Raw genomic sequence first — 12,501 nt, 5'->3', positions numbered from 1 at the left:
AAACAGATGATCATTGATGTATATACTAAAGAGCAGTGGTCCTAACGAGGAGCCTTGTGGCACTCCCACTGTGCTTGTTTTAAGGGGTGATAATTTATTCTTTATCTGTACTACAATTATTATTTATCACTGCTTCAGTTTCTCCAGTTTTTATCAATGGCATATAGTGACCTTAGTGCATATGGGATGACTTCCTTCCTAATTAAAAGCCTGCTAAGTAAACCAGATTATTCTGTATGTGGAAACACAAATGGACCATTTGCACTGAGTGACATTAATTGGCAGCTCCTTTCTGTTTTTCGCTGGATTATTATTGTCATAATACTAGACTGCAGGGCTGATGGTTTGAACCATTTGCACATTTGTCTCTCATTCACTCTGCCTATAAATGAGGATGACGTAGCCTCCTGTACGCCTGCTCTGCAATCATGCCAACAACATATCAACTAGTATTTAAAGCACTCTTCTCTAGTGTATATTTCTTCTAAATATGGAAACCTTGCATAGTGAGAGTAATAAGTAATGAAAAAAAATCTTTCTGGGTTAAGCAGGCACTTAATTATTGCTTGTAGGAATTTATCATTAATACAAACATATAAAAAGACCTTAAGAACAAAAGTCATAAGCATCTTCATCTATGCATTCACAAACTCCCAACAATCCTACAATAAAATGCTTTTACTAAACGTGTCTTGCTTTTGATTGGTTTAAACCTTCTGCCAGAGGAAATAAACTCCAGTTAAGGACGGACTTCCCCGACAGCCAACTGTGTAAAGATGCCAGCTGGCAGCGTCAGCTTGAAACCAATGATGCTTAAAGCCATCTTCATTGGTGTGAGAGTCAGTGAGATTTAATAAATCAATTTTAACCTGAGAGTTAGGATTCCTGTGGGAAAACATAGCTGATTTGTGCTTTTTCTGCAAAGAGTTGTTCTAATCAATTATCAACTTGTGGCAAGTTCTTATACTCCAGCAAACCAATGTAGTGGCATCATGGTGTAAAAATACAATGTGAAATGTGGTGAATCAGTAGCATTGACCTGGTGCAGTGTCTAAATGAGTGTAAGATTTAACAGATACATTTATCAGTCCGTCAGTTGTAAAACATCCAATATTTAATTTGTGTTTTAATTTAATTTGTGAGTTTATTGGAGACTTTTACTGTCGCAAGAAGGATAAATACTATATTATATCGGAGTGGCTTTTAGCACTGAATGTAAATAGCTGGTAATATGAAAATTATATGCATCAGACTTTAACACCTTTACTGTTTTCACTATGTGCTGCTGCTAATTGGAGTTGTGGGTCATTTTTGAGGTAAGCATTAAGTTTGTCCTTCAGGGGAGCAGGAGCTGCTCGCCTTGGCACGTTAATGGATTAGACAGTGACTGTGTCATGGATTAAAGCTACATTGGCTGATCTGGGTACAGTTCAGCTGAAGATACTGGCATTAAGACATTTATTACCCTCCAGAAAGGTGAGAACCCTTTCATCATTAGCAATAACCATAACAAGGTATTCAAGGGAATTATTTATTGATCAGTGCATGTATATAACTTATATTTAGTGTCAGACAAAATAAAAAAATGACAATTTTTCATCTTAAAAAACAGTAGAAAACATTTTATTGAAATTGTGATACCGTAACAGACACAAACATAAAATAACCCCCCCCTTCACAATACAAAGTCCTGATGTGCAGACTGACGATGAGTGACTCCCCTCCCTAAGCCCTCCATTATAGCTAAAGCCCCCTAATAGAGCTGCAGGAGCTAAAGCCCGGTCACTGACGTCAGTCCATAGATGTGGAGAGCCCAGAAAGGTGCTAAGCAGGACACAGATTACTGTCCAAATGTCTACCACAAACGCAACACGGCTTCAATGTAACTGCAGTTACTGAATCAACACATTACTCATGGATAGATTACTGAATGGGCCGACCGGGCACAGGTGTCAAAGTTTCAGGGCCCCGTGGCCCTTCACCTTCAAAGTGTCATTCAAAGAGACATTTACCAACAAAGAAGAGACACAAAATGACTTTAAGGAGACAAAAAGTCTAAAAGGAGACCAAAACAACTATAAAGAGCATACAGAGTGCATAAGAGACAAGAGGGACTATGTAAAATGACTACAAGAGGGGCAAAAAAAAAAAAATATATTACAAAAAGACAAAAGCAAGCGACACAAAATGACCCAGAGACACAGGAGAGAGTCTAACAAAGCAAATTTACATATAATACATCACATTGCAGTAGAGTACATTCTTGTTTTTAATTTACACAGTAAGACCATTTTACACATTATTAAACAACCTAACATCCTATAAAGGGTACAACACTGTGTCAGCGACGTACATCACCATGTCATACATCAGCTTGTTCATCAGTCTTTTGCAGCGGCAGAGTCAAGGGATGGTGAGGGAAACGGATCGCCTCACTGTTGCGCCGCATGTAGGCGTGGCCGCTGATGGGGTACCACATCTCTGTGAAGGTCAGGTTGGCCACCGTGATGGAGCAGCGCCCCAGGACCTTGAAGCCTGACTTGTGGTAGAAAGGAATGAGGAAGTCCTCACACATTAGCACAGCTCTGCGCACGTTGGGCAGACAGCGAAGGTACTGCAGGTAGCGCCACATCAGGATGGGACCTTTGCCCTGCTGCCTGAAGGTGCGATGTACTGCGAGGATGTGGATGTGGACGGTGGAGCCGCGGGGTTTGTGGAGAGTCAATGCGTCCTGCAGCAAAGTGGACATATATCATAATTACTGATACACGATCATATATGAAGATATGATGATTTGGAAAGGTGTCTTACTGTAGTGAGTCTGTCCTGGTCCCACAGAGAGCCGATGATAAAAGCCACCAGCCGACCCTCCTCAAACCAGCCCATGGACAGCTCTGGACATAGCGTGAGGAAGTGACGCACCTCGTCCAGGTGGAGAGGACACTCACCTGACACTGAGATAAATGCTGAGACAGAAATAAAAAAAAGAGAAAAAGAAAAAGAGAGAGAGGGAAAATGAGAATGGCTGTGCGTAAAATTGGTTTGGCACTACTTTTACGCACGCTTAAGGTGGCACAAAAATAGCCCACTTTGTGCAGAGTATCGATTTAACATATTTACCAGGTAAATAAAATAATATGTGATCAGTACGTACATTAAATGTAAAAGGGGGATTAGATCTGTCAATGCCACACGTGTGTTACGCACTCCATTGTAATGCTTCCTTTCACACAGCGGATTTGAGCAGAGCGGATTTATGCTTCACTATCTGACGCATAAGAGACTCACTTACCTTCTCGCTCGATTTCAAACACGCTGATGGCATCCTGCGTGTTGAGCGGCCGGACTTCGCTGGCGGGGAGCGTGTGTCTCCGCTGGATGCCAGGAGAAACTGAGGGTGTGGGCTGCATTGGTTTGATGAAAGGCTGCGCGCCAATAACGGACATCATACGACTTTACCTCTCTCCCCTCCAGAAAACAACTTCTTCTGTCGTCTCTCTCCTCTCCCGCTCTGCAGGATCACCTCTGTGGGGCCCTGCGAGGAGACCAGGATGCTTTGTGTCTGTATTTATAAGAAGCTTGATCCAACACCTCATCTGCATTTGAATAGTTGATGTCAGTGAATGGACGCAGGTCACAACTGTGTGGGGCAATTTACTGAAGCCTGCAATTATCGTTGTTGCTGTTTGCTTTTTGTCTCTACTGACAGATAATAAATGATTTGCTATGAACCATCTCCGGTCTATTTAAAGCACGATTGCCACGCATGCATACAGGGAGGCATGCTGATCCAGGATCAGCACAGTCCGTTTACAAAAGTTTCAGACACTAAAATGTTCAAAGTGAAACTTTTAAACACATCAGGTGCAGTAAATTCAATTCATCTATGCCTCCCTATAAAATTAATTTAAAAAATGAACAAAAACACTACTTTTTCCAACATACCCTGAAGGCCACAGAGACACTTACCTGAGGATGTTTAGGTGTATGTTGTTGCAGACTGATGAGCTCTTCTTCTGTCTCACCTGCTGCTGACGTCCCGCTTCATATGAAGTGATTATTACTATGAGTCACATGATGAAGGATTAAACACAAGTTGCTTCCCCAGACACCTAATCTCCTCCGACAGACCACAGCACGCTCATTTATCTGGGAGAAAGTGACCACCGTTAAATATAAATGTTCTTTCATAATTTTTAACAGCTATTTTTGTCCCTGATTGCTCAAGATGTTTCTACTCTTCAGGTGGTCACTTTGATTTGTCTAAAGTTACAATTTTCTCTATCAAGCAGTAGTGAAAAATATTTTACTCAATACAATGACAAAATACTCGATCCAAGTAGAAGTCCTGTATTTAGAACCCTATTTGATTGAAATTTAAAGTATTATTAGTAAAATATACTCAAGAGTCTTAAAAGGTCTTGTTTTGCAGAATAAAATGACCCGTGATTTTACTGAAAATAGCGAAATTTATGTTCTGCAACACAATTTTGTGAAATAATGTATAATTGTACTTCTTTTGGACTCAAAAAAATATTTGAATGATACTATATTTCTTGTTTGGGAACCACCAGTTAAATCGACTGAATTGTGTTTTATAAATGATGATTTCATTTGCAAAAACAGATAAAAACATTTCTTAAATAGACACTTCAATGGTAAATGTTTAAAATGTAACAATAATAATTCCCCCTCTTACCTGTAGTGTTATTCATCTATCTAGATTGTTTGGGTGGAGATATGAGCCATAGAGATGTCTGCCCTAACTCAACTATAATGTTTTCTCAAATGATTGATCTGTGAGCTTCTAAACAGGATGACATCTGGAGGAGAAGCTGGAAGAGGAAGAGGAAGAAATAGCAACCTGAGAGTTCAAGAAGAATTTCCTGATGAGTGCTGGTGACTGACATTGACATCCAAGAGGTGCACCATAAAACTGTTAGTCCTCAGTCCCCAGACTGTGGTAAAGCACCTAGAACATTTAAAAAATAAGAAAATGTGTGATATTTCTGGATGACATCACTAATTTGATACCTGCTAATGTATAAAACAGACGTGACATCATCAGAGACTAATTGTATGGATAACAAGTGAGTTATAAACACTGTAAAAAAAAAAAACCAACTGTTGTTTTTACGGTAAAAAGAAACAACAAAAAAGCTGTGGTTGCCAGAACTTTACCGTAACAAATATGGTAGAACTTTTTTTAATATTACGGTAAAAAGACATTAGCACTGTTGATTTCATGTTTAGGATTTACCATTTGATTCCATATTTTACCGTAAAAAAGAAGTTTTTCCATCAAAATAAACGCTGTTCTGCCATATAATTGACAAGAAAATACTTTATAAATGCCGAATATATTAAAGATTTTACCATTAAATATTACAGTATATTTTTGTTAGAGATATGGTGTTTAGTACATTTAACAGTGAGAAAAACTATTTTTACAAAAAATAAATGCAAAAATTACAGTGAAGATGTTATATATATTACAGTATATTTTTGTTAGACACACAGTGCCAGTGTATTTTACAGTGGAGTAATGTATTTTAAATAATTAAAAAATGTATTGGTTGTTTTGGCTGATATATACATTTACAGTGTTTCATTCTTACTGAAACTGAATTAACCCATTCATCATTTTTACGGTGTTTAACTGTCATGGTTTAGCAGTTTTTCATCGTAAAATCTACAGACATTTTTTTTTTTACAGTGAATACTGTGGAAGAAAAATTCTTTCAGGTCCAATTGTGTGGCTGGTTCAGATGAACTTTAATCACTGTGCAGTGGAGACAGAAGTTTACAACAGAGCTGTAGCAGTCTCACTGACCTGAACAGGTTCTGACAAAGATTATAAGGTTACAGGAAACAGGCTAAACAAAGAATGTGGGCTGGGTATTGAAATAATCGGCGCCTAAAGGTGAGTATTTCTTGTCAGTCTCAGGGGAGGACTCAAGTCAAAGGTGCACATAAGGAGAAAAGCTGATATGAACGGTTTAGGATGTCCTTCTCTCACATCCTGGCCTTGGCTCCTTTCACAATACATCAAACTCGGTGAGACCTGTTGGTCCAATCAGTTCCCTGTTTGGCACAGAAGTAAGAGGCAGACACAGATTAAAGTTAAAGAGAAAGATTCAAACTGAAATCATTTACTTCTACAATAAATACAATGTAGGTGGATTGGGCTCCATAGACTTTAATGCATCATATAGCTCCTAATGACTCCTAACCTGTACATGTCATGAGAATGAGCGTAGGTACAGTTGATCGATGTGCAATACTGAGCATTTTGAATTATGAAAGCAGTCTGTACTGTATACAATAGCAGAGATATAAATACAGTTGGTGTCTATTGGATTGTTTTTAAATCTTAATAACTCAAAAAGTATAAAAGTTATCAATAAGAAAAGTCATAGCACCCATCTACAAAGAATCCCGCACGGTTCGACATATCAATCATTGTGGTAGCATAAAAGCTGTAGCAGGACATACAAATGAAAGAAAATCAGTTTCCCCACTAATAGCTCATTACATATGTAAATGTATGAATATTTTATGAAAATACTTTAGGCATGGTTCAATATATGAACTGTATATGTGGCATAAATTGGTTTTGAGTTTTTGAGAGAGCGGAAGAAAAAAAAGGCACAAGAAGAAGTAAGCAAAAGAACATGAGTGTGATCGCTGCTTTCAGCTCTCGCACCAGATAATTACAAGTCATCACTGACCTACTGTCAAACGTCATCACGAGGAAACAATACTGTCAAAGAGCAACGTGTTGTAGCACTGAGGCGACGAGGCAGCTTACAGTCACATTTCTATACTCATATGCAAGCAAACAATCCTAGCATAGGACTGGAAAAATACTATTCAGTTACAGTTCAACTAACTAAAACTAAACTGGTTTTATATGATGGACAAACTGTCTATTGATGCAAAAATAAAGTTTGCTTTCATCATGATCTGTTCCTTTCCAATATTGCAATGCTAATATTTTAGCATTTAAAAATAGGCCTGTCACGATAAACACATTTTGTTGGACGAGATATTGTCCCAGAAGTAATTGCGATAAGCGTTATAACGACAATTTAATGCCACTAATATAATGACAAAATCGTAACATAAAAATGCAAGTACACCCGTTCAAAGAGCAATGAACTTTTAATTGTGTGTGTGGAGGAGCTGCCTGAGCCCCGCCCATGGTGAAACTCTGACACAGAGAGCTGATGAGAGGGTTTATTCTGTCCATTCAGCTGTGAAAAACACTTTAGCCCAAGTCATATAATGGAAGAAAAAACCCTAAATGTTGGTGACATTCTTACAGTATGTAAACAAATACAATGGGAAATATTGTACGATATATATGGACATGACCTCGAAAACTTGCTGAGCTCAATCAGTCCATATTGTAATTATTGTGACAGGCCTATTTGGAAACATTTTTAACAGCTAAGTACTGGTCCAACGGAGGAAAACTATCATCCAGACACATGTGCACTGATTATCATGAGCTCAATCAGAAGGTTGACGTGTTCCTGGTCTCTGCACACATGGATTAGGGGGCTTTTTAGTTGTGCATTTTTAAAGAAAAGCAATTCTATCTCCCATTCAGGTTACTGAAGTGTTTAACACATGATGGAAGTTGCTGCTTTATTATAGAGCCCTGCAGCTTGAGGAGCAGGGGTAAGGCAGAGTAGTGCTTCGGGGCGGTAAAGAGAGCGTTGGGGGTCCAACTGCTGGTGTCTGCTAAGGTTTACGGTTGAGTTTTCTTGCCTATATCATGCTGCGTGTGTTTGGAGAGAACATATCTATACAGACATGAGAGCCAGAGGGGCAAGAACAGGGTCCCTTATTCAAGCTGGGAGGGTTGAAGTGTTCCTGTCGGGGCTGAGGGGCGATGCAAAAGTTAAGGCTTTCTGTCTTCTACTCCGTCTGGGGCGCCGGCGTCTCATTGGCGTTGTTGTCGGTGATCTTGTTTTCCAGCTCGTCATCGGACAGGAGGTCCAAGGAGGAAGTTCCCTCCACCTGAAGTGGGCGTCGGCCTGGGCGACTGGTGGAGAAGCTGATTGGTCCACCACGCCTGCAGGAGGAAGAGCGGAGGTAAGTGGGAGGTAAAAACAAGAGCTATGTACACTCATAAAGTTGGAATAAAATACTTTTTACCTCTTTTCATGAAATGTAATTGATTCTTGATAAATAAAGTGTATATCTTCTCAAAACTTTTACTTATTAATCAATCTCTTCCAAACATATCACAAGGAAAAAAACAGGATTGTGTCTGAAAACAAAATTATTCATAATTTATGGACAACCCTGTATTTATAGAGCTGTTTCCACTACCGGCCAATACCTGGAATGAGGCGGGTCTCACTCGCTGAAACGCCCCTAATTTGAATACGAGCCATCCAGAGCGGACTTTTGACTGGACTTTTTTTGTCCCTGTAGAAGAGCAGGGCCGTTTTTTTCTCCCCTGAAAACAGCCTGGTTACTGATTGGATAGAACGCTAAGGAGGATGTGACGTAGTACTCGACGCCATTTGTTAAAGCCGGTGAAGCACTGTTGCCAATTTAGCAACTTTTTTTGTTATATTTAGCGACTTTTCAGACCCCCTTAGCGACTATTTTTCAAAAAAAACGACTGGAGACAAATCCAGTGACTTTTCTGGTGTAATTGGAGACTCATTCTTACTCTTCTTAACGAGCCACGGGGGCTGGCGGCTCCTTAAGAAGAGTAAGAACGGGTCGAAGTCCTCCTGCAGCAGTCTCTCCCAGCTGCAGCCACAGAGCCGGAGGGGATGTTAACCCCTTAGTGTCCAGTCTGCAAATTGCTAATAGGCTAACAGTAGCTCTGTAGCAGTACAGTCTGTATGTGCTGCTGCTGCAGGAGGTGTTCACTTAGCAATCTCTGTTTGTTTACAACAAGCGCCGGACCCTCGTGCACAGTAAGCTATGCTGGTTAATTCACCATCACTATGTTTATGGTCAGTGGAGACACTGTGCATAATTAGCCATGCTGTTTTGTTTAGATCAGCTGCTGATCACAGTTAGCGACGGTGGCCACAGTTGCGTCTCCCGTGTTTAATTCGTAGTGTATGTGATCATGAACCAAAAAAACAGTATACTCTCGTAAATCCCATTGGGGGCCTTTTTGTAATGGAGACATGTAGAGTGAGCGGACACTAGAGAGGGTGTGGCTTGAGACTTTCCGGGTGGCCACTTTTCCCCCTAGTGGAAACACGGCTTATATTGTATTTCAACTTATTGTGAAGAACTTTGTTTACATTGTTTATATAAGTACTATATGAATAAAGCCTATCACTATCTGCTCAGAAAATGTATATGTTCATTTTAAGTAGCTAAATATGTTATACACAGGTGGTGTATGTTGTATGTTGTATGTTGTACATATGGTGGTGTCTGTATTTACAAACAGCAAGCAACAATTCCTGCTTAGTATGCCTTTAAAAAAATATAAAATAACTGTGAATGTCAGGTAGTGGATGTGTTTATTTCTCAGTGTACCTGAGGCGATTCTTGAGCGTGTGAACCTCGCGGCTCAGACCCTCGCTGGCCTCGGTGGCATCATCCAGCTCTCTCTGCAGTTTCCTGCGTGAGGCGTTGGCCCTCGTGGCCTCCTCCTCCGCCTCCTCCAGCTGACGCTTCAGCTGCTTCATACGGGAGCTCGCCTTTTCCACCTTCACACACACACACACACACACAGAGAGAGAGAGAGAGAGAAGAGGAATACAAAACATGTTTAACAGCAGCATTTCTGGATTGTAGGAGGTTTGTGAAGGAAGAAGATTACAGTTAAAACCACAGTGGGGATAAACAATTTGCATAAAACAGTTGATCGTGGCAGTGTTAATGTCATCAGAGTCAGACATACTTGTTCTTTAAACTGGTCGGCATGGCGACGCTCATCCTCCACTTGCATGCAGATTTCTTTCAGCTTCTTCTCAGTCCTTCTCACAGTCTTGTTGGCTGCTGCTCGCTCCCTTCAGAAGACAAACAGATTTATCCATAAATGTGTTCGAATTGATCACATACTTGAGCTTAGTTTGCAGTTTTTGAAGTTAATTTAAGAATGAAGGAAAGTGTATTGAATTCTCACTTGGCCTCCTGCTCCAGCTGTTCCTCCAGCTGTGCTATCTTGGCCTCCAGGGCAGTGATGGAGGCCTTGAACCTGTTCTTCACAGAGCCCTCCAGCTCGCCCAGCTTGGCCCGCAGCTCCTTGTTTTGACGCTCCAGTTGCTGCCGAGCGTTTTCGCTCTTCTGAGCTGAGCTGCGTTCTGAACTCAACTCTGTGGTCAGGGTGTCCACCTGAGAGAGTCGCAGGAAATCATGTCAGTTATCATTTTGCACAGGTGCATTAAGAACTCACGCAGGATTGATGAATAAAGATGAAGTTATTTACTAATTATATTCCAACAGTTCACCACACCTGCATCGCTGTCTTTCTGAAGCGGTCATTGAGTAGCTCCATGTTACCCTGCTCCTCCTCCAGCTCCTCCTCCAGCTGAGCGATACGAGCCTCCAGCCTCCTCTTCTCATCCATCAGAGCTGACCTGACACACACACACACACAGATAATAAAGAGTTTTTAAAAAATAGAAAAGCGGCTCTTCAAATCACTGCATGTGGGAGTGTACATATATATATATATATATATATATATGTATATGTATATGTATTTATAAATATGTGTGTGTATATATATATAATTCCCTTTCGTTTGGTCCAAAGTTTATGATTTTGTTAGTTAAATAGTTGTAAAAAAAGGATCATTTTAACTCCAAACTATATATTTTAAAGGTTCTTGAATAAGCATACATGTATATCACGATAAAGAACTTAATGGCCTTCTACAGTTCTGTGGAGCATGATGATTATTTCACTCATACAGTGTATTTGACATTGTAGTATAAACTGTATTATAAAACTGGGTGGTCTTTTTAATATAATTAAACCTGTACCTGTAGCGGTCTTAAAAAATACAAATATGCAGGTATAGCATGTGGAGCAAAATGTATTTTTCAATATTGGTAATATTGTTTTTTTAGATTTCATGGCATTAAAACTGTGTTATACTCAGGCGGCAACCTCCCGGTCTGAGCAGTGAACAAACCCAGAAGTGCCTTAAGCCTGCAATCCTTCAAACGTCCAACAGGGGTCGACAACGCCCGCTCCTTTCTATCTCTATACAAAATGAGACGACTTCCCACCTGATTTATTACCTCAGAAACATTTCTCATGGCAACATTATGGTCTCAATCGCTAGTTTCAAGTCTTCTTCAAGACAATATGCTGTTAATTGTGTAGATTATGGTCCCCTTTAGAAGAAAATAATGATAAAGAAGAGTATGATTTGGTGAGTGGCTACCTTGTCATTGACAGGTTGCTAACATGGCGAGGCATCATCAGGAGAAAGAAAAGCAATGACCATCATCGGCACTGTGTACACTTAAATAGCTGTGAACCTGGTTGTTGTGTTTTCATCTCAAAACTTTGACCATTTCACCGTGTGTTTTCAGTTCATTTCAAGTTTATTTGAACATTTTGTTCATTTAAATATGTCTTGTTCAGCGTTCGGTTGTACGAAAAGACACTACAAGGAGTCGGCAGTAGCTTACATCTTGTTTTAGCATCAAGAGTTTCTTTTGAGATCCACAGGCTAAATATGGTCCCTCCAAGTTTCAAAAAACAAAGACGTTGAACTGAATTCTTCAAATGGGCAGTCCACAAACCAATGGGTGACGTCACGGTGACTACGTCCATTATTTATATACAGTCTATGATTATACTGCACAAAAGAGCCATAGAGTTTTCTCTACTTGATAGCTACGATTGTACTGATTCCATAGACATTGCAGAGATTAATGAGGCCACAGTGAGTAAATGTGACAGGAGCATTAAACACCCTGAAACTGGTTGATGTTCAGAGGGTTAAAAGAAAAATAAAACAGATGTGATGCCGTTGTCTGTTTAGTGAGGGTAGCTTACTTTCCAGAGGTGCTGTTTGAGATTTCATCCTGCAGTTCATCTCGTTCCTGCTCTGCGTGGCGCCGGCCTCTCTCGGATGCTGCCAAGTCCTACAGAGAAAGATCAAATGTTGAACACAGGTACTTCTTTGTGAATCATCTGATGCTGAGAATGAGCGTCAACTCTTTACCATAAGTATACAGTAAATACAAAAACCCTAACTCAATAGCCTCCAACCAGAACTCAACACACTGCCTACCATATGACGCAACAAGCACATTACTGTCCTGTACCTCATGCAGCTGTACAATCTCAGCCTCCAGGCTCTTGAGTTTCTTCTCATTTTCCTTGGATATGGCGAAAATGTCATCTCTAGAAGCCCGGGCATCTTCTAATTCTCGCTGATAGTCCTTCATTTGGGCCTGCAGGAGAAAACATATGGCTTCTTATAGATTTGTGTCAAAAAAAGTCACATTTTAAAATGCCTAAAAATGCTCGAAATGGCCCAATTATAGT

General features: G+C 40.1%; 2 protein-coding genes across 4 annotated transcripts in view; both read right to left on the bottom strand.

Moving 5' to 3' along the window:
- Positions 1 to 1,572: 1,572 nt before the first annotated feature.
- On the bottom strand, positions 1,573 to 3,592 carry LOC131983642 (serotonin N-acetyltransferase-like). The gene is made up of 3 exons (XM_059348404.1): positions 3,293 to 3,592; positions 2,812 to 2,966; positions 1,573 to 2,731 (listed from the first exon to the last, which is right to left on the bottom strand). The coding sequence occupies exons 1-3, from the start codon at positions 3,447 to 3,449 to the stop codon at positions 2,363 to 2,365; spliced, it is 681 nt and encodes a 226-aa protein (XP_059204387.1). The 5' UTR covers positions 3,450 to 3,592; the 3' UTR covers positions 1,573 to 2,362.
- A 2,159-nt stretch (positions 3,593 to 5,751) lies between these two features.
- Positions 5,752 to 12,501, bottom strand: part of LOC131982767 (myosin-10-like) — a 79,021-nt gene continuing 72,271 nt past the window's right edge. For all 3 annotated transcript variants that reach the window (XM_059347364.1, XM_059347365.1, XM_059347366.1), the window contains 7 exons: positions 12,279 to 12,407; positions 12,007 to 12,095; positions 10,448 to 10,571; positions 10,118 to 10,326; positions 9,893 to 10,001; positions 9,526 to 9,698; positions 5,752 to 8,083 (listed from right to left, as the gene is read on the bottom strand). In XM_059347364.1, coding sequence (XP_059203347.1) covers positions 7,927 to 8,083; positions 9,526 to 9,698; positions 9,893 to 10,001; positions 10,118 to 10,326; positions 10,448 to 10,571; positions 12,007 to 12,095; positions 12,279 to 12,407 — 990 coding nt within the window. In that variant the 3' untranslated portion in view covers positions 5,752 to 7,926. The remainder of the gene's footprint in view (positions 8,084 to 9,525; positions 9,699 to 9,892; positions 10,002 to 10,117; positions 10,327 to 10,447; positions 10,572 to 12,006; positions 12,096 to 12,278; positions 12,408 to 12,501) is intronic.

The sequence above is a fragment of the Centropristis striata genome, chromosome 13 (genome assembly GCF_030273125.1).
Source record: "Centropristis striata isolate RG_2023a ecotype Rhode Island chromosome 13, C.striata_1.0, whole genome shotgun sequence".
NCBI lineage: Eukaryota > Metazoa > Chordata > Actinopteri > Perciformes > Serranidae > Centropristis > Centropristis striata.
The sequence above is the reverse complement of the archived record's forward strand: the minus strand, read 5'-3'. Positions and strand labels throughout refer to the sequence as shown.